We start from the raw sequence: 24465 nt of genomic DNA, 5'->3' as shown, positions 1-24465 counted from the left end.
GTTGATTTGTTTGTCAAGTCCTAAAAACATGACAAGTCGCCTGCCACAGGTAAATGATCTTTTGTTTTTTAAGGACCGTAGAGGTGTTGTCTCTTGTGAATTCGTTGCTGTTTAAATAAGGTCATTGGTGACACATTCATTCAATGAACTACAAGGAGTGGAAAGTCAGGAGTTTCTAACTTTGTAGAACAATTATGTTCACTGATAAAGAACAAGAAAGATGGGCACTCAGTTTGCAAATGTCTTTTTATAAAGTCATAAGATTTAACTGGAGATAAAAGACAAACATATTTATGTAGCTGTGCTCTGGTGATAGAAATCTACATAAATATACTGACATCTGTGTTGACTCCACCAGAGAGTGTTGTGGTTCAGGTCAACATCTGATAAGATTTTGAGATATCGAGACTCCAAGTCTGTACATATACTGCAGCTTTTTGTAATACTCTGGGAATTACAAAGCACAAATGTTCATCGGTACAAGATATCAAGGAACAGGCTAGGAAAAATAAAATACTGCATTTACATTTTTTGTACATATTGTGTGTGTATGAGAGCCTCTATAAAACAGAGTGAGGCTGTAAATATGGACAGTGAAAGACAGTCGGACTATGAGGGTTATGTGCAGGGCTCATCTATAAAATCAAGTAATTTAATCAGCAATTTAATTAAATAATTGGTCATGTTCCATTGTTTAATTTATAACTCATCTGATCTCTGAGGATAAATAACAATTTAAATATTATCTTTTATTCAGGTGATGCAGTTTACAGTTGTTCGTGTTAAATCAGTGAGCAAGTTAGGCACTTTGCTCAACCTCGCATATTATCTATAAAATGTGCGTTAACTTGTCTGTGTTTAACACATGAGGCTGAAAATGCCAGAATCGGTATTTTCAATATTTTTGGTCTAACATGATTGGTTAAAATAGTTTAATTTGCTGTAAATACTAGAGCTACCAATCAAATGACAACTTGACTACAGCCCTAGTAAAAATTGTATAATCACATGGTAAACATTTTTAAAAGAAATGTATTTATGAATAGTGTGCTAGTTCAACTCAATCTGAACTTGTGACGGCCCTAAAATGTAAACTTTTTAAAAATGATTAAAATTGACTTAACTAAGTATTTAATAATTAATAATTATCTGGCTGTATTTACTTGGCTCATTTTAGATCTTACAAACTACGAATTTAATAGACCAACCTTTACTTATTCAAGAGTAGTAATCAAGGCGTTGCTCGTGCTGTTTATGTTACATTGTTGATGATCACTACATTTCCCTGATATCTGTCATGGTTCCTGCTACAGTGTGCGGTGGCTGCAGACCACACCCTGTCTCTCTCAGCACTGAGTATGCACAGGATCCAGCCCTGGGCATCAGCAGAGAGAAGGGGTAGAGGGCTGAGAACACTCAGTCGTACTACTCAGGATGGATGTTTCCCATCATGCAGCTCAATCAGCCGCCCAATGATTCATTTCACAGACACTTGGGTAATTATAGGAGTCTGCTCTTCACCTCTGGGGATGAAACTGCATGAGCGCAGCCAGGGTGGGGAGTGGGGGGCGGGCGGTGGTTTGGCGGAAGAAGCAAAGACAGAGTGAGAAGTGAGGGAGTGAAAACAAAGAGACGTGAACGACAGGGGTGACATGTAGTGAAATTCATTTAACTAGTGTCGATGGTGTTGCTTAGAAAAAACAATATTTTATTGACTCCACACTGACGCAAGCTAATCACTGCTGTGTGAGCCCTGCAAACCATTTGCAACCAAGGTGAGCAAACAAAAGCAGTGAAAATATACAGCAGATGACCTTTTGAGGGGGAAAGTAAAACAAAAGCTGTAAAAAAAGGCTGAAAGATGGGGCGTGAATAAAGATGCACAACGAAAGAATTAGAAGAGCTTGTGAGGAACATACATGATAATAAGTGTGAAAGCGCCCCCTATTGGTGACTCAGCATCAGCATTTTCACCCCACATGCCTCAGTGCAAATCATAGATGGAGCATTTAAGGCTCACCAATCATTCAGTTAAATTATATATCAGGCTTTATGCATGAAGAACATTTCTGAATCCAGCAGCAAAGAAAGAGCAATAGAGAAATTCTCATGAACTCGACAGTCTGAATTAAATGGAGAGTGGAGAATATTGATTTGGATGACAATTATTGGATAGAAAAGGTGCACGGGGGAGGACTGGCTCAAAAAAAAATAAGGTTGTGGGAGTTAATCGTTAGGCAGGGGTCAGGATGTAAAGGGAGCCCATTGATTATTTTGTGTTTGTTTCCAAATGTAAAATATTCGGAGTGGACGTGTATTTCAGTGCATCAGGTTCAGATGGCTGGTTTCTGCTCAGTGGACGGTTTACAGCTGTTCATGGCTCAGGATTCACTTCCACATGAATCATATTGGGCCATTACATTTACAGTGCCGATATTTGTAGAAGTTGGCTGAGCTATGATGGGGAATAATAATATTTGTGTGTCCTTGTTAAGTCTAAGAAGATTTTTCTGAGCTCAGAGGGTCAGCGTGTAGGATTTAGTCACATTAAGAAGTTGAGGTTGCAGAATGGAACCAACTGAATCCTCCCCTCACCCCTTCTCTTCCAATATCAGGAGGTTTAAATAAATACATGAAAGATCCTGTCTAGAGCCAGTGTTTGTGCATGCTGGACTTCTGTAGAAATACAGCAGTGGAGATGGACATATAGGGGGTCATAAAGACTAAACTAAAAGAATTCTCGCTTTTATTATCTAAATATTAAGTATTTTTGTCAATAGAGTGCCCTAAATCCTCCATGCTGCTCCTTCAAAATCCTTAGTATGTTTGCATGACCCATGGCATAAATGCAAAGCACCAACTAGGATGAGACACCTCCCTTTCCTGCGTTTTCTATCTCTACCTCTCCTTCCTCAGCATAACACCCCCCCTCCCATCCTCCCCGAGCATTTTCTATCCACGTTGTGACTATTTTTTTTATAGCCCCATGTGCTGTGTTCAGAAATGTGATGCTTTGTTAGAAATTCCAAGGCTACGGAGAGCAGGTGCACAGCCATTGTGACAAGCACAATTTATTGGCTGCTTCCAAGCAAGGGAACACATTCAATAATGTGCTGGGAAGATTAATCCATTCTGCACACGGGGCTGGGTTCATAGGATGTGGCAACAGAGGGAATTTACACGTGCAGGTAACCAAACACAGCAGTTAGGCCTTTGCAGCTGTAAAATATTTGCATATTAGCAGTTCCAATCCATTTAATTACACTTTAATCTTTCCAGTCTGACACCATCATGAATTAAAACTACTAGCCCACCACACAGACTTTACATTATGACTTCTTTATATTTTTACATATAAGTTTAACATTCTCCTTCTGCACACAGAAAGCTGTATGGATTTACAAATGAGTTGTTGCACCAAACCTGAACTGCATTTTTCACATAATTTGGGGCCAGTGCTTCAGAGTTGCAGGAAATCGTACACACAATTGCGAGTCAGACTGAGATGCAATCCATTGCATTTCACCCCGTTTTTATGGCATCAAATTACTAATCACTTGGACAGTATCGAAAATGACAAACCATCTTGAAGAAAAATGAATTTGATATGTACTTTGACTTTTTAGTTTGGTCCATGTCCCATCTGCCTGCATAAAATAGGTTTATGACCTATACTACTGTCAGCGACCAGGGGGCGATAAAGATTATTTGGCTTCACTTTTGCGGTGCTGTCATGTTATCCATCTTTTTATTCAGTTTGTGGCTCAACCACTTTATACTGCAAAGGTCGTGGGGGTAAACCAGTACCAGCACCACTAGGAGTTCTGAGCCATGCCAGTTTCTGAGGGAAAGAAAAGGATAGAGGATGGTGGATCATTGACAGGCAGCGAGAGCAGCAGGCAGTTAGCCAGACATGATGTACAGCTCTGCATAATCAGCTCTCAGCCCCATTAATCTGGAGAGACTGCAACACTTGATGAGACTGTGATGCAGTTGGTGAAAGGTCCCTCCCTCAGATGTCATTTTGAAGAACAGTGGCAGTGCTGCTGCCAAAGCAGGAGCCCAGTCACGCAGCCACGCCCCTCACCAGGCTCAGAGGACAAACAGTCATAACACTCCGAGGACATCGGGTGTCTTCCAACTCCGGCAGTACTCCTAAATTCATAATCACACTGGTGAGCACGGATACCAAAAAATAAAAAAACTCCCATGCATAGTCAGCAGGTCTCATTTCAAAAATCAAACATATCTGCTTAATGACCGTCTCTCCAAGGGCATACAGTGGTGTGCCTAAATCCTGAGTACACAGCTATTAAAGCCAGAGGATCACAATGAGAGAATGCGATCTGAGCTCCTCTCAAGGGAGAAAGGGTATTACACAAGCCAACACACTGCAGGAGTCACAGTGTAGAATGACAAGGTTAACTGGACCTCTTCCTCTGCAGCTTTAGCTCTTCCCTCAAGGCAGGTCAGTCTGCAGTAACACGCTCCATTAACTGTTTACTTCTGTTAATCCAACTAAATCTCTGCTGAAGTGTTATTCTACAGGTCCTTGCTAGGAGGTGGTGTGGTTGACCTTTACTTGGATTCCATGACAGTGGATTTACAAACCACGCCTTCGGCATTGTATCCAACATCTAAAACATTAAAGCATTTGGTCAATAGAATTAAATGTATTTGCTGAAGAGCATAAGTGAACTTGTGTTGAGACATGATTTGTAAACTGCTGTTTCTCAGGGTGAATTTAAGGCAACGTGGACAAGAAGTCTGTACAATAGTACTCCAGCGATTTAATGCTGAGCTCCCACAAATTATAGGTTTGCAAGGGAAACATTAAGCTTTTACTCCCAGAATAAGTCAAGATCCAAAAATGCAGAATTCTATTTAATGCAACTCGACTGCTGCACTTTACTGCCACATCTTAAGAGGTGTTCATGGATTGAGCCAGACCGTAGGACCTGAGCCATGACTGTAAGGATTCATTCATATTCCGCAACTGTTTGTAAAGAGAGACTTGTGACTTGGACAAAACTCTTGATAATGCCATCAGGGTTATTTTCTCATAACAAGTAAACAGGCCCTCATGTGTTCATTGGTGGAGCGCCCCATTAAAAGTTCTCAAAAATATTCAACCTACTGCTCCTTAATAACTGGGGAAACTCCATCTTGAGATTGTGTGACAATCAAAAGCTCCAGAGCATCAACTAAAAATGGAGGTCGCAGTAAGATTGTTTTGTCAAATGATTGATCATCTCAGCAGTATACAATCTATGGAAATACACACCCAAGCATACATATTCAATTAAACACTATATATTGTGTTCCCCTCACCTCTTGCTCATGAAGCTGATGATTTTGTAAAATGAGGTTTTTGTGTCTTGGGTAAAAATATCTAAAATGAATTAAAATGCAATTTCTTTGTTACACTTCTTTAAGTTCTCCAGGGAGACAATGTAAAGGGCACAACCTCATAATATAAACTTATAGTGTATCACATTTACACTGAAAAATGCAATAAACATTATTATCAGAGCAATTTCAGTCGGAGAAGAGGTGCTGCTGGTGGGACCCGGGGAAGCCAGATATTTAGACTTAATGGGCCTTAGTGTGTGGAGGGAGTCAGAGGCAGTGACTGTGACATAGTCCACTGGGACTTGACTCTCATTGTTCTGCACTGGCAGTGGCTGTGCTGTGGCTTTTATGGCCCGCTAATATTTCATGACCCTATACATTGGTAAATCAGAGTGAAGCAGATGAACAGCACAGTGTTCTAAAACAAAGCCTTCCAGCTCTGTGACATTAGGGTCATCAAAATAAGCATGAACAACCAGGCATCGGAGAGGAGCTCCCTAATGGTGATTTTCATAAGATGGCGCCAAAGTCATTTGTGTTGTAATGGAGTTGCACCCTGTTGTGTTGTCGGGTTTTTCCAATTGACTACAACAACCATGTTTGGGCTAATGAATCTTAGATGACTTTGATTCCACACTTCAATTAAAAGGGAGATTGCAGATACTCTCTCCAAATCACCCCACTCTCAGAAATTAGAAACGCATTTGTGAAATTTTTGAAAAAAGCGTTCCATGACACAAATAAAAACAAATAATGCGAATGCAGAGAATATAAATCAGCCACATCTCGTCATAGTACTTATAAAATCATCAAACCCTATATGTCCTCTTGACACTTCAGGGTCCACAGAGAAGCAGGCTGAATAACAGCTTTTAAACAAAAGCAATACTGCCATCTAGTGTGATAAGACATAGTGAAAATATTCTCAGTGGTTTGACATATCCCCCACAAGATGCAATATTAAAAAAAACTAAGAACCAAAAGAACAAGTACACACAACAGTGGCAATAAGACTAAAAGTGTCCTTCAGAAAACTAAAGACGAAACACTGACTGACAATTCATTCTACCAGCAGCTTCCAAAACTTAAATACAAACTATCTCTCTGAAAGATTGTTTCATGGTGACAGGCATTCAGTAAATAAAGTATTAATGGGTTTGTCTGGCAGCAGCTTTTAGTAATACAGGTATTCACCGACAATATTTATGCTGGGAGCAACTTCTTCAAAAGTAGTCAACCGTTCAAGGTCATGCAATCAACGTGATAGAGAGATAACTCTGCCTCTCCATATTAAATCAGGAGAGTGAGTTTATTTCTATGCTGAATCCTGGAGAAGTAACACACACCAAAAAAAAAAATAAAGCTTTTATCACAGATGCCATAGAGAGAATGGAGGGAAAGTGACAATGATTATGTTGAACCTTTGAGTTCCACATAAATTAAAATTTACTAGATTATATTTCTGCTATTTTCATATCATGATCCCAAAGATTCAAATTTAACATGTTATGTATCTTCTTAATAATTTGTTGTAGAAATATAATGTTACGTAGGGAGTCAGGTATGCAGGGTTCTGTAATTCGTTAACACTTTTTTAACAGTCATTTATGATCTGCACCAGAATGTGATACCACTGGGTTCTGCCATATAAGTTAATCCTACTCACTTATTACCTCCGACAAGGAGGTTATGTTTTCACCCATGTCCGTTTATTTTCTGTTGGTTGGTTTGCTTGTTTGTTCGCAGGATTACCCGATAACTACTAATCAGATTCCCACAAAACTTGGAGGAAGAATGGGATGTAAGCCAAGAAAGAACAGAGAACAGGTTAGGTTTTGGCACTGATCCAGATAAAGGGGCAAATCCAATTTTTAACATTGCAAGATGGGCCATTTTTTAACATTGTCACAGGGAACAATACACGGGTCTTAATTTTAAAAAAATCTGCCATAGTTGGGGGACTAATATCTGTGAGTGTGTCCAATTAGGTGCAGCTTGATTGAACTTAAGGGCCTTGGTGGAGATATGCGCTCTTGTTTCAGCAAGGATACACTTTTGTTTTCTCTGTTCCACTGCCCCCCACTTTGAATGTCTGGCACACTCTCTCAAGGCTTTTTTAACATTTGCTCAGGTGTTGGAATCTAATAAAGCTAATGGCTGCAGCGACAAACGGCACAACAGTCGTATCCTGCCTGTGTCGGAGCCGTCAGTTACGTTTGCTGGATATCAGCACATCTTTTCCTAAAGCAGGAGAGTGAGGTGTCAGGAAGAAGCGTGACACCTAAAACACTTGCAAAGACAGCTTTAAATTTCAAAGGACATCACATCAGCAGTTGCCCTGGTAACGACAGCGAGGTTGACTCATATTTTGTAACAGCCCTACATGGCGCTGCACAGATGCACGCAAACACAAAATTTTAATTCCAGTGGAATTGATATTTGTGAATTATTTCTTAGGTGTAGTTTTACATTTTGCTATTAGAAAACAAGAGGTTCTCATCCGCCCACTGGACCTGTTGTATTATAGGAGGAACCCACTACTGTGAGTGTGAGCAAGAATTGTACTTGATTGTTGTTATATTACATCATATGAAGAAGGAAAAAAATAAAGTGTGGGGATTAGAAATTCATGTTTCATATGAAGAGACAGTTTACAAAAACAGAGCTTGACAATTAAAGTACTTTAAGAAAAGGTGTAAAAAATTGCCAGCGTCTCTCAGTGTCACAGGATTGGGCTCTTTTACTGTGTAAATGTAAAACACTAGACCTAATAGAATCAAGCTTGGCTGTCAAACTGTTCTATCCAACATTAGACTTAAATACATTAGTGTCTTCATTGCGAGGTCAATCCTTACTCACAGATTCAATATCCATTTATTCTTGGTAATAAAAAAATCAATCTGCAAGGTGGTTGGCAGACTTCCACTGCTGCTGATGAGGCAGAGTTGGCTTTTGGCACATTACAGGCAGCTGAAGTGCCTCTGGTGATGTACCCAGAGTTGTCCAGTGTATCTGAGAAATGACTTGCATATCATTCACATTGATTGTTTAATCAGGGATCGTGACTTGGCAGAGTTACCATCAACAGATGTAATTGAGTTGTATGACAGTTTAATGTGGTGGCACAAGAACAGCAACAACAGCCGTTTTCGAGATTAAGCATTTTGATGCTCTCCTCCCCAGACCAATTAAGAACAAGTGCAGCAGTATGATGAGCTCATATCACAAAGATTTACATCAACCCAAAGTATGAAGGGCAAAGCAAATTGGTATAATGTAAAATAACAAACTAGAGGAAAGTGTTAGAAAAGAACAGTTGATATCAATTAACCCTTCAGACTCCTGGGCTATTTGGCCATTTTGAATGATTTTTAAATTTGCCTTTATATACCGCTGTAAAAATCTTGCAAATGTTTTGTATCTTTCTTTCAGTGCAACATATGATCACATAATGGATTTTTCCCAGAATAATGTTGGACCCATAAACACACAAGACATGCCACGTGATTTGATTACGCCTGAATGATTCAAGACTCCAGAGGGTTGAAGTGATCAGACAAGAAAAGTCATGATGCAAAGGAAAGAGACTGACAGGGGGAAAGCAAACAACACCATAGAGAATTCATTCCAAAATGGTATGTCAGAACTAATATGAAACTACAATCATCACAACAAATCAGTGCACTGCAAAACACAAATAACAAACTAACCACATTAATATTCTCCCACGGGTTTAATTGAACAGCTATTACAGACTAATAAGAGTTCTGCTGCTCGTACACACAGGTTTACTTAAAGGTACAGTGTGTAGAATTTTGTGATATCTAGTGTTGAAATTGCATGTTGCAGCTGAACACCCCTCACCTCACCCTCCACTTCTAAACATGAAAAAAAAAAGCCTTCAGTTGTCATTAAAACTCAAAAGGGTCCCCTTGATGTAAATATAAAGTATTTAAATAAAAATACTTCATAAAAAACATCATGAGGATTATTCTACATTAAATTTCTGCCAATAGTTCCCTTTCACCTAAATCTTACATACTGGACCTTTAATGCTCAGTGTAAAGTATAAAGATTTTACACCTGCAGATACCCGGCTTTAATCTAAGCTCACTAATGCTGCAGAATAGCTGGAGCACACATACAAAATGAATGTGCTTCTCTCTGTTTGATTAAAGACATAATTAATACATACAGTGCTGCAAAAACAAATAATTTGTGTTGTACTTATCCTTATACTTTCCTGCAGTTAACAGTAAAAGATGCATAAATATGACAGCTTTGTCTTTATTCAGCAGAAAGTGTAGGTTCCCATAAAGCCCTGTGGGACACACCCTTTGAAAAAATGTCCAACATTAATCTCTCAAAAGCCAGATTCTTAATATCTGCTGGATGATGGGTATTGCATTTTCACCGGTGTTTACTCAGCACTTTAACTCAGTAATTCTAACCCAACGCCAATTTATTTCAAAACATCGGGGGGCGGGGGGATTCTGGGAAATTTATGAGATGAGTTACTGCTTTGACAGAAACCTTGTTCACCCACCCACTAATAGTATCAAGTATCTGCTTAACAACAATGCAGCATCCATTATTCTTGATGTTTACGGAAGATAAAAGTCTCGAATAAGATTTCGAAATAAGTGATGTAAAGAATTTCTATTTAATCTTACTCACATAACATTTAGTTTTAAAGTTATTTGTCTCTCCACAACTGTGACTTGTCATATTCACATCTGGCACAGTGAACTGTGAGCATGCGGGACGAGCTCGCTCTCCTGACTGTTTCTCTGCAGCAGATAGTTCACCTTGACAACAATATCGTGTTCGCAGCAGAAGGTATAGAAGCATGGGAGGGCACAGAAGCTAATCGCCAGATGTCACCCACAATAGAGCGAGTAGTAAACAGAAGCATAGGTAACTCCATGTTGACACTGCTCATGTGTAGTCTTACAATTTCCACACAATCTTACTTTTAACTAGTCATATGTATCTCTGACACCAAGTAGGTCACATTAGCATACGTTACAAAAAGAGTTAAAGGTCCAGTGTGTAAGATTTAGGTGAAAGGGATCTATTGGCACAAATTTAATATAAAATAATCCTCATGATGTTTTCACCAGTGTTTTCTTTACCCTCAGAATGAGCCCTTTATATTTGAACCATTTATATTTACATCGAGGGGGTCCTCTCTATGGAGGCCACCATGTTTTTAACAGCAGTCCACCTAAACAAGTGGAGACTACCACAGGTTCTCTGTGATGTTCGGAAGGGGAGAGTGAAGAGAGGGGTATTCAGCTGCAGCATGCAAATTCATCACTAGATATCACTAAATTCTACACACTGTGCCTTTAAGGGATGTTTGCTAAATAAAAGGAAGTCTCTTAAATCCAAGTGGGTGAAGTTTTCTATTTTCATTCAGAGAAAGCAGCTGACAGAACATTGTCAAATAAGAAAATGGAAACTGTGGACTTATTCTTCTGAATGTCAGGACAATGTTTGATATTTAATCTCCTCGTGGTCTGGCACTTTGCTGTCCTCCCACACGACTCACCCTGGCACATGCCACAGCTGAGGCCCATTAATCAGAGCTCATATTATAAGTGCTGAGTACACTACTCCCAATTCTTGTGCATTAACCTTGTTGCTGCCCCTTACCACCCCTGAAAACTGGCACTTGTGTTCTGCATGTGTGTGTGTGCATATTTTGAGAACTTGTCACTTGTTAGTGTAGCAATTCCTGCCATGCTATAAATAAAACGAGTCACAGGGAGGGATGGAAGCCAGCGGAGCGCTTTGACAGCAAAGGGCACAGTGGCCTTGTCTCTGTAAGACATGGGGATTAAATATGTCCTACAAACTAAGAGCTTTCTAAAAACCTTATATACTGTACCTTTGCACATTACGCACCTTAATTACTTCTTATATGTATTTTACTTCAAAATGTCTCATTCTGTGTCAAACTGTTGTTGCTCCACTGGATATTCCTGTTTCACAAATCAGACACAGGCTGTAACTGAGAGCATTATTTGGTCCAGTATTGAACACGTCTTATAGAATGGATCTTCTGGAAAACTACTTACAAATTTTCAATAAATGAAGGGAAAATCTAATTATAGGACTGTAGCCCTCAGTCTAAACACTAAGGCAGTGGAAAATTTACCATTACCATCACTTTATCTGTGTTAATATGTCAGAAAATAGTGAAAAGTAGTCCATCACAATCCCCCACAGCCCACGGAGAAGTATTCAAAGTTCAAAATATATTCAATCTACAATGATTAGCAATAATGAATATGCACATTCCTGACATTTAGGAGACTGGGACCAGATAATAGTTGGTATTTGAGTTTGATAAAAAGAATAAACTTATAATCAGTCATCAGAATTGTGGTGAATCATCTGTCATTGAACTTTCAGCTTTACCCAAGACCAACCACTTACAATAAGCAGTCCATGAGAAACATTATCTGAGCATAGGGAGAGAAAAACTACAAATAAACTTTGTGTCACTGTGGCCAAAAACAACCACAATGGCCACACACAGGCTCTTTGTCTCACATCAGGACAAATAGAAAAACAGTAGAAAACATCTCAATCTTACCTTGACCCTGGGCATCCAGCAGGAGACCGAAGAGGATCAGAAGGAGCTGGAAGGTGGAGGACGGCACACCCACTGGGACAGCTCTGCTCCCCACAGTACTCTGGCTCCTCGCAGGCATTGCACCATTGGATACTGGGGAGAAAAACAAGAAATATATAGTGAGGAACAAGCTGTTAAGATACCGACAAGCATTTCCATTTTACTTACATGTTTGCTGCAAAGACCCATTAAGCACATGATATGAAAAACATGCAGCCGCACAGTTCATGAGGCCAGACAGAAAAGATGCATCATCCAGTGGGTATTTAATTCACTAAATGATCAGCACTAAATATCAGTCTGTGGCCAAAGCACCACAGCCATTAAGAGAAATAAGCATTCACTGACCACCAATTTATCAGTGTCTAATGATTGTAATTTCACTGAATGCCAGGGACAAAGGAGTTTTTTCCAGTTTTCTAAAATGACACATAATGGACAATCTCTTCAGGAGAGCAAATACTAATACTAAAAATACTACTACAAGTACTAATACTTTTAACATTGACACCTTTGGTTTCCTTTTATTGGTTTTAATCAGAACAGTTTATCAAGAAAATTACTTTTAGGTCATTCCAGATGTAATGTCACTACTTTTGTCGTCGGGAAGAAAACAACATATGTAAATGTGGGCAAAGCTTCATCTTCAGTTGTCAGTCTGGTTTTATTGCCAAGTAGGTTTATACAGACGTTGTTGTCGTTTGTGCTGAGCATAAATATAAATACAAATAATATTATATACAAATTATAAATACTAGAAAAAGATATGTATAATATGAACATTGCTGTGTGACTGTTACTGACCACAGAGTTCCACTGACCACATAGTTCCACTGCCACACTCACTGGAGAGTTTTTAACATATATACAATGTAATGTCACTCTACTCACACAATTTGCACTATTTCTAATGGAAAGAATAACTTAAAAAAAAGAAAAAACATTTGTGTCATCTGCACATTACAATATGTCCTAATATTTATTCACAGTAAAAGTGTTTTCTACATGCTCGTGCATTCATCCTGTGCCACTGCACTTTGCTTTAAAACATTTCTATACAAACCACTCCAGAGAAAAGTGTATATAATGTACATAATCAACATTTTCATTGAATTTTTTACTTTTATTCTATTGCCTTCTCTTTTATATATATTTCTATTCTCTGTTCTGCCTCCTCCTGACCTGCCAGCTGCTGTACGAGCTGAATTCCCCTGTGTGTGGATCAATAAAGTTTTATGTGATCTTAATTATATCTGTTATCTGTTGTACTTATATCTACTTTTATGAACAATGTGGTATTTTACACTGAGATAAATAATCAGAGACAGCATCATTTTTATGTGCGGATCAAACAGGATGTAGATTCTGCTCCTGAGCTCAGGGACAACTGTTGCCATGGTTTTTGTATCCAGACCAAAGCATGGAGTAAACTGTCACACAGCTTCGACTGTCAATGTCCTAAATCAACAATCACAGATTATTTGTCATCAGCAAATCACTGGATTCAGTTTTTAATTATTTCTAAACACGTGTGACACAAACACCGTCCACCGCCATCACCGGAAGTTGGCGCTACACTCAACTAGCTTGTTTGCTAATCCCGAGCAGCCTCAGGTGGAAGTCATGGACTGTGTGGTGGGAGTTTAGCTTCCCCAGGAGAGCACACGTCACATTTTAAAAGCCAACTGTGTTTATTGGATTTTTGCCTGAACGCCACAGCACCAGTGTGGCATCACATCCAACTTCACCGTGAATGAGCGAGACTGATGCTACAGAGGGAAGTTAGACACATCCCCAGATATTCACATTACATTCACACTTCTTCATTAACACGGATACTGATACTACTAAAGCAGCTTGATGTCAGTATATCACACATCAGTACACTACGCATCAGTGTCGTACCTCCCTGTGTCCTGCTGCGTCACGTAGACACACGTGTTCATCCATCGTTACTGAGAGTTTACCTTAAAGAGCAAGCAGAGGACAGTGCCCCCTACTGGGCATACTGGAGTATTTATCTACTGATGACAGTTCACACGACCCTGTGATTGGCCAGTTACCTGAAGCTCTGCTTGTGAATTAATTATTCTATTATCTGAATTTAAGTAAATAGATTCTTTTAGGTCGTTGTTGTCTGTTTATGTTTCATACATTCATGCTCAGTCTGGTTTATATACTGTCATTGTACTGGCAAACTGAAATATGTATTAGCTGTTATATTATATTATATTAATTTATTCTAAATAAACTATAAACAACAATGAACTCAAGCATAGATGATATAAAACCATGGTGATAAATAAATAAAAATACTACATTTGGAAGTTCAAGGTATGTGTCTTTTCTGTATATTGTACATTGTGAGCCATTAGTAGTAGAAGTCGAGATGATTTTACAGTTAGGTTATGTGTTTACAGGCAGTAAAACCATATAAAATAAATTTAGCATTTGCTGTTATTTCTAAAGTTGAATTATTTTAGATATGTGGCTGTGTACCACTTGTAGAAAAGGTCCAGAAGCATCAGTGTGACTCATATTCATAAGAATGTTATTCGCTCTAAAGTATCCTCTACCCAATGGAGCCCAAGGGTGTTGATTGTGGCCTTGCAGTTGTGGAGCTGTTGATAATGTTTTTGTTTGTTAATTTTTCAATGTGAAATTACAGAAGAAAATAACCTTTGGCTTCACAGTTAATCAAAAACATCCAAATTGTGAAGATCTTTTATTGGTTATACACTCAGAAATGAACCAGAGCTGAAAACCATTCAGTCATTCAGCAAAGAAAATGAATAGTGAGAGGAAAAACACTAGTCACAAAACATCTTTAACCCTTAGTACAGCATTTATATAACGCAACACTTACATGAGTCACAGCAGATCATCTCTTCAGAGTTTGTAATTAACTTTTAAAAATGTTGTAAAAATAAAGTGGGTCTGAGTGAAGGACGATTTTAAAATACACAGGAAGTCTTCAGAGCTGCAGTGAACGACTTTCATTTGTCTGACAGAAAATCATGAACAGCTCATAAATTAGTGACACCATTATATACTTTACACCCCCATCCCGAACACACACACACACACACACAGTACCTGAACTTTATCTGCACCTCCGTTTAGTGTTTCTGTTGTATATCCCATGAACGAGTCCAGCTCCCACTGCAGCCTGAGTGACTTTCTTCTCCTTGCCTCCGCTGCACGTTCACAACTGGCACAGCTCTCTTCCCTTTCAGCGGCCAAATGGCCCATCTGCAAAGACGGAGGGAGGGAGAAGAGGGGGAAAAGAGGAAAAAAACTGAAAAGTAGAGGAAAACCAATGAATGAAAATGAAAAGGAAAAGGGAAAAGGAGATAGATTGCTCTGATAATGCAGATAGTCAGGAGCTGCACAGAGTAAAAATCTCAGACTTCAAATAATTTGATTTTACATTTCCTCAGTGCTGCAGTTTGCTTTTCCATTCATTTGTTCACATTTCAGCTTTTGAGGTCCAAATCCCAAACCTGGCAGCTGTGCACTTAAATCACAACATGTGCAGGATGTTGTGCAGCAAGGATGTCACATGATGCCACCTTACACAATAAAAAACAAACACAACAACGCAAACAAGAGCAAAATAAAGTGACGGTAACACGGGGCAGAGCTAAACGTGGTAAACGTGTTGGCCTCACAGATACAATATGTTGATATGTGTCGGCCAATAAGTGACAAGATACTACACATGATATGATATGTTTATGATATGATATGTTTATGATATTATGTATTTATAATATGATATGTTTATGATATGATATGTTTATGATATTATGTATTTATAATATGATATGTTTATGATATGATATTTTTATGATATTATGTGTTTATGATATGATATTTTTATGATATTATGTATTTATAATATGATATGTTTATGATATGATATGTTTATGATATGATATGTTTATGATATGATGTGTTTATGATATGATATGTTTATGATATGATATGTTTATGATATGATATGTTTATGATATTATGTGTTTATGATATGATATGTTTATAATATGATATGTTTATGATATGATATGTTTATGATATTATGTGTTTATAATATGATATGTTTATGATATGATATGTTTGGGATCATTTCATCTGCTTGGTTTGTCTACCAGAAATAAGTATCAGACTTTGTGTCTTCTAGAGTCCCAATGACACTGGATTTTTCGGGCCGATGCAGATTTTAGGGAGTAAACAAAATTAGATTTTGATAGATAAGTAAAGTCACTTTGGAACACTTTGCTCTGATGACCTGTTTCACTCTTGTTTTAGTGAGCAGGTGAAGATTGGTGGCACTGAGGCTACAGCTGTATATTCATTACCTGACATTCTGTAAGTCATCCACAGACTGCCACAGGGTGAGGGAATCATTACACTGAGAGACACGAGGACATCCAGGAACAACATCTGTGACCTACTGGCTCTTCATCAAGCTCTTTATTGTTCACTCCCGTTAATTTACAGGCTGTACTTTCTTTTAACAACACAAAAACATATCAGACATGTATCAAACAAACACAATTCTTTGAGATAATAATCACAGTTCATCTTTGTGTTGTTCCCCAAGTGGAACTGCAGTGTGTAAACTATAAATATTGCTGCACTGTTGGTTTGGTTTTGTTGTTAAACCTGATGAGTCTCTAGCTGAGACAGGACATGTCTCCTGAACACACCGAGGGTGATGAAGAATATCGTTGGAGCTGCAACCACGGCAACAGCAGTGGACAACTGTGGGAGACAACATATGACCACAGTGTGAAGTATTTTGGCTAGTGATGGAAAATAATTAAGTAGATTTAGGCTTATTTCAGCAGTTAGCACTTTTACATTTGCAGGAACTTTATTTGTAAGAGAGTATTTTTACATAAAAGCATAAATACTTCTACTTAAGTAAATTACTGGGATTTTAACCCCACATCTCTTCCACCTCACTATCGCTATAGATGTTAATCAAACACATCAAACTGACCTTAATAGCAGAACTATAATCCCTCTGAAACACTTTAAGACGAACATTGAAGAGGGCGAGACTGCAAGGCAAATAAGAATCTGTATCCTCCGAGTCTCTGCATCTTTGGGAAGAAAACATAGTTGTGGTTTCTTTATACTTTCAGAGATTCAGGTCAAAGTCATGAAACTGCACTTTCACAAAGTATGTGCACTCACAATTCAACGCACCTTTTATATAAAGCACTTAGAAGCAGACTGTGATCTGCCAGGTATAGCTCTGAAAGGCCCAGCTCAGTCAATACTGACAGCGGCAGCCTGTAACCCTCCTCAGCAAGAAGGCCAAGGTTGTACCATCCCTGCAGAAGAAACAGTAAGACTTACACACACATGGCTTTAAAAAAACATGTACACACTGCAGGAGCATTGATTTCAATACAGCAGACCTGTGGCTCGTTCCTCAGTGCTGCCCGTTTGTACATCTCTGCCGCAGAAAACAAATCTTTCTGCCTGTCGAGCTGCCCCTCGTACAACAGGTCACCCATCCTGATCAAAGCTGGACAGACAAAGGTCAAATGAATCGCTGTATGCTTGTGCACAAGGCTACAAATATGTTAGATTCAATAGCTGCAGATTTACCGTAAGGCTCAGGATTTGGACTTTGGGTTGTGAGGTTGTAATATTTCCACATGCACTGCGATGCAAAAGCAGGATCTAGAAAACGTCCCTGTAGATGTATGGAGAGAAAAACAGTTTCTATAGAGTGAATAAAACAATAACGTTACTGTGACACTGGAGCTAATATGATAACTCACGCTATTTTGTTCGCAGACGTATGCAACATTGAATTGTGCTGCCGCGTACCCACACTCAGCAGCCATCATGTAATGTAACAGTGAGCTGAACCTGTTGAAAAGACAATATGAATGTGCTGTGACTGCAGACAAGTGGCCCGATGAGGATGGCAGTACAGTGTGATTACATGTCTCTCCTGAGATATGAATCCAAGGCTTTCCTCAAGACGCTGCCCAGGTATCCGTTGTTCTCGGCTGCCCACTTCACCCACCTGCAGGAAGGTTGAAAAGACACATCGGTCTTTAGCAAAAGAAACTTCTTAAATGTGAGGTGAGATAAGTGAAAAGTCTCAGGAGCTAACAAAACGGCATCTGAAGGACGTCTGCTGACGTAGCCGGGCAACCCAGTGGTCCAGATGTCTGCGAGGAGAACTGCTCCCCTGATGTGCCCTCTCTCTGCAGACTTCAGAAAGTACTTATACGCCATATGCTGTGGGAGAAAGACATTTTTTTTTTTTGCTTTGATCATTTCAACACTAGTGTTTTGGTATTTGAGGTTTGTACTTGCGAGCTCACCTTGTCAGCAGCTTTTCCAGGGTAAAGACCCTGGAAGTACACAACACCCAGATTCAAAGCAGCGTCTGCACTCTCGAGGCGGTCGGCTCGTTCCCACAGCTGCACAGCTTGAACGTAGTCGTGTTCAAACTGCTCGTAGTACCAGGCCAGAGCGTTGATCGCAGGGACAAAACCCTGTGGGACAAAGGTGTGCATGTTGTGAGTGGATTGTTTTTTTGCAAAAGAAAGCAGATCTGATGAGTGTAGCGAAGTAACCGAACAGAACCTGGTCCATTGCTTTCTTGAGGAATGTGACAGCTTTCGGAATGTCCTTTTCAACTCCCTGCCCCTGCAGAGAAACATCCACACCAGCTGACGTGAGATAATACACAAACGTCACACCAGAGGAGATGGAATACTCTGTCAGAAGGACCAGAGAGCTGAGAATCGAACCTGCAGCAGGACGATTCCATAGTCATACATTGACACCGGGTCCCCCCCCCTCACAGCTGCCCTTTCGTAGTGTCTCACAGCCTGCTGGATGTCAGGAGACACTCCCTGCTGACCCCAGAACAGCATGCGGGCAAGAGCTTGCTGCAAAAAAAAAAAGTACTGAATCATTTTTTGAAGTTGCAAGAAAACATAAAATAGCATCATCTTGTTTGTGTTATTTTCTTATTTTCCTGTAAGAAGCATCTTGGTAGTGGAAAAGAGCAACTTGAGCCATAGGCCTCATTCTTGTATTTTTTTTTTTTCTGACTTTTCGTGCTTCTGTGTATTCTGTCTTTGGGCACCTCAGCTTCAGACACTCCCCTGCGTGCCTGCAGTTTCAACCACTGGAAGATATGATGGTTTTCATTTGTCTGGAGACTCAACACCTCATCATTGTTCAAGAAAACAGCCTCAACGAACGTCTACAAGAAAAAAGACAGAAAAAGAGAGAAAACTTGGGAATTCAAATTTCATTTCCTCTTGTTCCTGTCCCTTATAAAACAAACAGTCCAGAAATGTTGCTCTGGGCTTTGAATGAAACGGAGACCACGTTTGAGCACTGTAATAATACCACACTTATCTTTCTGCAGCTGGTATCTAGCTGTTCTATATGGAAAGCAAAAGTAAATTATTTATGATAGAAATCTGCAAACTATACAATAAGGGGAGCATTACCATATCACATATTAGCTCATATGCAGTAATAAACCCACAGGCACATAAAATGAAAAAAATAACATTTGTGGATTAGGTGTGTGAGTTTTTTCAGTGTGTCTGAAATAACAGAAAATATTCAAAAGATCCAGTTCCCTGACAGATTCCCAAACTGTTATTCAAATCATGTCATCCATTGAGGTGCGTAAGAAAAGGTTCATTCTGAATCTGATTAACAAGTTTGAGTATAAAATGCAAAATCAGTCCTCCAAAGCATCTTGTCATAAATGCATAAAATGACCTGCTCTGGTGAAGGATTCAGATAGTCGAAAGTTGTCTGTTTCGCAATGTTGGCATAATATGCATAGGCCAGGTCGAGGTCTGTGGGGAGGCCGTGAAGCCCCTGGTGGTGCATGTGCCCGAGATGCAGAAGCGCTAATCGATCATCCCTCTGAGCGGCCAGCAGGGCGAGAAGCCAAGCCTGCACCAAACACAGGAGCATGAGAGAGCATTTAGAAAACACTGGACACTGTCACCACAAGCAACTATGGCTGGTCCAGAGGCACACACACCTTAGCGAGCTGTTTCTCGACGCCCAGGCCGGTGCTGTAGAGCACAGACGACATGTGCAGAGCTCTGTTATCAGCCAGGCAGCCAGCTTGGAGCAGCAGTGGGAGGATTGTGCTGACCACTGCAGAGCTGCTCGCTCTGCCCAGCTTCTGAAGTGATAAGGAGTACAGCGCTCTGCCCACAGCTGCCGAGCTCACCCTCTTTCCTCCTGCAAGTCAGCAATTGAACAGATTTCAGTGGTGCATGACAAATAACACACGGATAGCATCAGTGAATAATGAGCTGAGTAACCATGCACAAGCTCAGACTGTGGAGCCAAACTTGAATCCACAGATCTTATTTGAAATCTTACAGGAGAATGCAGAGATGCCAAAGAGTGTATATTTAAATATGTGAAACTGTGAATAAAATGATGCCTAAAACATTTTCATGTTTTGGCGACTTGACCTTTTAATTTAGTGTATACATCAAATGATTTCCATTCAGAGCTGGATCAAGCTGATAGAGAATATTGTGTATGTGTATTCTTATAGCTGGATCTCAGTGTGGAGAAAATACAAATAATTAACAATGAAAAATACACAAATGTCAAAGCTATGATCTTTATATATTAGTGTCAATGTTGATGCAGATTTATCATGTTAGTAATGTGATATCTAACTGCAGCTGTACGATAATGTGTTGCCGTAGCGTGTTTTGTACTCTGGTACTCTGATAGTTACCGTCCACATCTGGTTATTTGGCAGTAACTAAATTCATTTAGTGCAGTTTATCTCTTACCGTGTTTGAAAGCAAACAACTTGGACAGTTTTGCAGCTTGTCTCCTGCGAGGGACAGTTTCCTCCCACGGCTCACACTGATGATTCAGTGGCAGTCTGTCCTTTATCAGCCACTTATGAAAAGCATCAAAACATGCCTCTGCAAAAAAAAAAAAAACAGCACTGACAGTCAGTTCATTTGTTTTCATGCAGGGCTCACTGCAGCTGCTGATATTTTAGCCCCATCTAGTGGACATATCAACCCACTACCTGATTCTCTCTGTTGGGCCCTCAGAGAATAGCCACTGATTTTCACGTTCAACTCGAAGCGAAACTTCTGACACGTCTGCAGCCACCCTGTGAGATTCACGTCCTGAATAACATCTGGAATAACAGCATCCTTCTGTAGAGGAGAGAACTCATCAGACTCAGATGCAGGGAACAGTGGGTAGTACCTGTGGGCGGCTGCGGAGCATTACCAGGCTTTGAGGTGGAACTCTGTTGCGGTAGTAAACAAATGGCCCAAAATACCCTTCCACACCTTTGACATGTTTCCCTCCTCCGATCACAAAATATCCCTCGGTGTCATCCAGCCTGATATCATGACTCAGCCTGTGGGAAACATGAGGCTCATTGTTTATTCCCGTTGTTAACACGGTTCAATCACTTAGTTCAAAGTAGACTTACACATATTCTGTAGATTGAACCGTTCTCTGCTCCTTATCCATGCAAACCATGGAGACAGTCACCTGAGAGACAGCAGCATCACTTTATTTTGAATTCTCTCCATTATTCACATGCTGTATAAATATCATTTGTCAATAGAAGGCTGCTCACTGTTCTACCCTGCAACACCACACTGAGTTTGCACCACTCGTGTAAAGGCACTTTGAATGGAGAGAGGAAGGCAGTGGACTCCTCAGACTCTCCATTCATCTGGATGTGAATCTGGCCTGCACATGTGAGAGACGAGCGTTAAAGGGATAGTTCACAGAAAAATGAAAATTCACTCATTATCTGCTCACCACTATGTTTAAAGGGTGGGTGAAGTGCTCGAGACCACAAAACACTTCTGGAGTCCCAGGGGTGAACAGTGTTAGAGCACAATCCAATACAACTGAAGTAACTGGTGACCGATTCTTCAACTGTTAAAAAAACTACAGACAAAAACATGACGTGCCTCCATACTGCTCCTGTGGTGTCATCCAAGTGTCCGGAAGCCCCGACATTCAAATTTGACTTGAAACAGCATCATTGTTTTTAATTGTCCTCTGTTATCCTCCTCTGGAACCACGTTGATGGTCACACGCACACACACACTGCACACAAGCTCTCACCAGAGGGTTCAGGGTAGCATCGCTAATTCCAGTAGCGGACATTTAGGGTAAAAACGTGATGTAAATGTCGTGGATTACAGTCACTTTGATGACATCACAGGAGCTGTATGGAGGCATTTCATGTTTTTTCTGTTGTTTTATCACGTCTGAAGAAGGAATCAGCAGTTACTTCAGTTGTATTGGAATTGGCTGCAACGCTGTTTACGCCTGAAACTCCAAAAGTGTTTCGTGGTCTCAAACACGTCTACTTTTCATTTTTCTGTGAAATATCCCTTTAAGCACTGGGCGTATACACAATGAGAAGACCTGAGAGGTGAGAGGATACAAAATGAAAGGAAACCTGAATTTGTGAGGAACATAGAGGGAGAGATGTAGTTATTCTCAGAGTTGATGTGATGTAACATGCCACACAGGCTTCCCTGGCAGTGTCTGCTCACAAAAATCCAGGCGGAGAACAAACACCTGGAAAAGAATGTACATAAAGGTCTGCTGCTTTAATGTCTGAACAATATCTGCAGGACAAACAGCTCATGGTGGGACGGTCTTACCAGGGGAAGGAGACGGCTTTGACACGCAAATGCTCCAGGACCTCGCTGCCGTACGGCTCCAGAGTCTTTGTGATCCCAAAGTTTTCTCCGGTTGACGCATAAATTGAGGACAGCAAATGAACCGTTTCTGCACGACATAAAGAGCAGTTGATTCAGCTTTAAAAAACTAAAGGGGAAGATTATATATTCCATGGCTAGTCTCTAAAAACAGACAAATACGATGTTTACATTTTAAACCTTTACGCACGCAAATCTGGAACAAATATCTCAGGTCAAAGTTCACCAAAGTTGAACTTCATGCGAAACCACCGGTAACAAGTGTTTTAATTGCCCCCCCCCGCGCCTCGCTCACACAGATTAGAAGTGAACCGTAGGTGAAGGTTTGCCCTATAATACCTTTGCTTATCTGTGACGGGGACCTTGATCTGCATTTTATTGATTACCTTCGCAAGAAAGAACCTATTACGTTTTGGCCTGGATCCAGACAAAAGGGGGTAGGCAGAAATTATTTTCATTTCTTGAACATTGTGAGGGGTGTTTTTTTTGGACATTTTTTATTATTTCCTAGAGAATAATTCAGGGATCTTAATTAAAAAAAAAATCTGTCATATTCAGAGGGCTGGTGTGTATGAGTGAGCAGGCTCTGTTTGTCCTTGGGGGAGTCGTGTGCTCTACTGAGTGTCATTCTAGTTTTTAAATGTTGACAGAAGAATTCTTTTTTTCTCCTCTTGAAAATGTTGTTATTCAAAATGCATTCATCGATTCAACTTGAGCAGATTCCACCTTACCTTCCTCTGAAGGACATTGTTTATTTAAAAACTGCTGCGTCAATTGCAGTATTTTTGAGCTCCAGGCAAAACAGAGCTGATGCTGTTTGAGGGGTCGACTGAAGAAGGCCTTAGGCTGCAGCGTTGCAACATCCTGGGCTGCGACGAGCTCCTCGGTGTCGTCAAATCCATCGTACCTGACCGAGGCTCGGAGGGTGCAGCTCAGCACCCACTGAGAGTCTGGGACAATCCCATCAGCTTGGTACATCAGCCAGTCGGGCAGGTTCAGCTCCACGATCCTTATTCTGTGGTCTCCGGGCAGGCAGAGCCACTGTCTCAGCCGGAGTGTGGAAGTGATGCCGGTGTCAAAGTAGACAACACAGTCCAGCTGTACTGTCGCAGGTTCATCACAGGAGTAAAGTATGTCCACGGAATGGTCCGGTAAAAGCTCCTCTGGAGGATTCAGGAAAGTCACCTTGTCTACACCCCAGACCACCTGTGGAGAGAAGTCACACATACAGTCGCACTGACACACTCACATAGCTGATAATGATAGTGATATAATAATAAAAGAAATGAGACCTGCTCCTACCTGCACACTGAGGCAAAACAGATGACAGACACATGACCACAGCTTTAGGAAATCCATGGTCCACACAGAGAATTCATTAATCCCTCCATTAAAGATTTTCAAGCTGAAGAGGAACAAGAAACCTCAAGAGCCGGACCTCATCCTGTTCCACCTCCGCTCTGCTGCACTTTAGGTAAATATTTACCTGCTTATCGCCCCACCCAGTGTCGTCATACACACCAGTGTAAACTGATGGAATTCATCTGAACGTTTCATATTTCCTTTAAGGTGCATGTTTATATCACATGCCATGTTTGAAGAATGTTATCTAACGAGAAAAGAAGAGGAAGAGAAGAAATTACATCTTCATTTAAAGGAGACAATCTGGATATTCAGGATCCTAATTGTAATTTGTGTTACCTGAAAAAAGTTTGCATG

General features: G+C 40.2%; 2 protein-coding genes across 3 annotated transcripts in view; both read right to left on the bottom strand.

The window, feature by feature from the left end:
* robo2 (roundabout, axon guidance receptor, homolog 2 (Drosophila)) overlaps positions 1 to 14000 on the bottom strand; it is a 289705-nt gene extending 275705 nt beyond the window's left edge. Inside the window, exons 1-2 of the mRNA XM_020088438.2 lie at positions 13901 to 14000; positions 11957 to 12088 (exon numbers count right to left, since the gene is read on the bottom strand). Of these exons, the coding sequence (XP_019943997.2) occupies positions 11957 to 12074 (118 nt within the window). The 5' untranslated portion in view covers positions 12075 to 12088; positions 13901 to 14000. The remainder of the gene's footprint in view (positions 1 to 11956; positions 12089 to 13900) is intronic.
* Positions 14001 to 16452: 2452 nt separating this feature from the next.
* Positions 16453 to 24215, bottom strand: LOC109630152 (protein sel-1 homolog 3). 2 transcript variants are annotated; one of them, XM_020088174.2, is made up of 23 exons: positions 24049 to 24215; positions 23478 to 23952; positions 22690 to 22816; positions 22482 to 22603; positions 21642 to 21757; positions 21492 to 21553; positions 21284 to 21416; positions 21075 to 21207; positions 20827 to 20964; positions 20049 to 20254; positions 19778 to 19957; positions 19125 to 19244; positions 18784 to 18924; positions 18617 to 18679; positions 18352 to 18525; positions 18138 to 18265; positions 17964 to 18047; positions 17797 to 17887; positions 17621 to 17708; positions 17428 to 17537; positions 17213 to 17340; positions 17004 to 17106; positions 16453 to 16762 (listed from the first exon to the last, which is right to left on the bottom strand). In XM_020088174.2, the coding sequence occupies exons 1-23, from the start codon at positions 24103 to 24105 to the stop codon at positions 16658 to 16660; spliced, it is 3084 nt and encodes a 1027-aa protein (XP_019943733.2). In that variant the 5' UTR covers positions 24106 to 24215; the 3' UTR covers positions 16453 to 16657. The 2 variants fall into 2 exon arrangements, with proteins under 2 accessions (XP_019943733.2, XP_069390789.1); XM_069534688.1 differs by having other exon boundaries at positions 17964 to 18265.
* Between the last annotated feature and the right edge of the window lie 250 nt (positions 24216 to 24465).

Source organism: Paralichthys olivaceus, chromosome 11 (genome assembly GCF_024713975.1).
Source record: "Paralichthys olivaceus isolate ysfri-2021 chromosome 11, ASM2471397v2, whole genome shotgun sequence".
NCBI lineage: Eukaryota > Metazoa > Chordata > Actinopteri > Pleuronectiformes > Paralichthyidae > Paralichthys > Paralichthys olivaceus.
The sequence above is the reverse complement of the archived record's forward strand: the minus strand, read 5'-3'. Positions and strand labels throughout refer to the sequence as shown.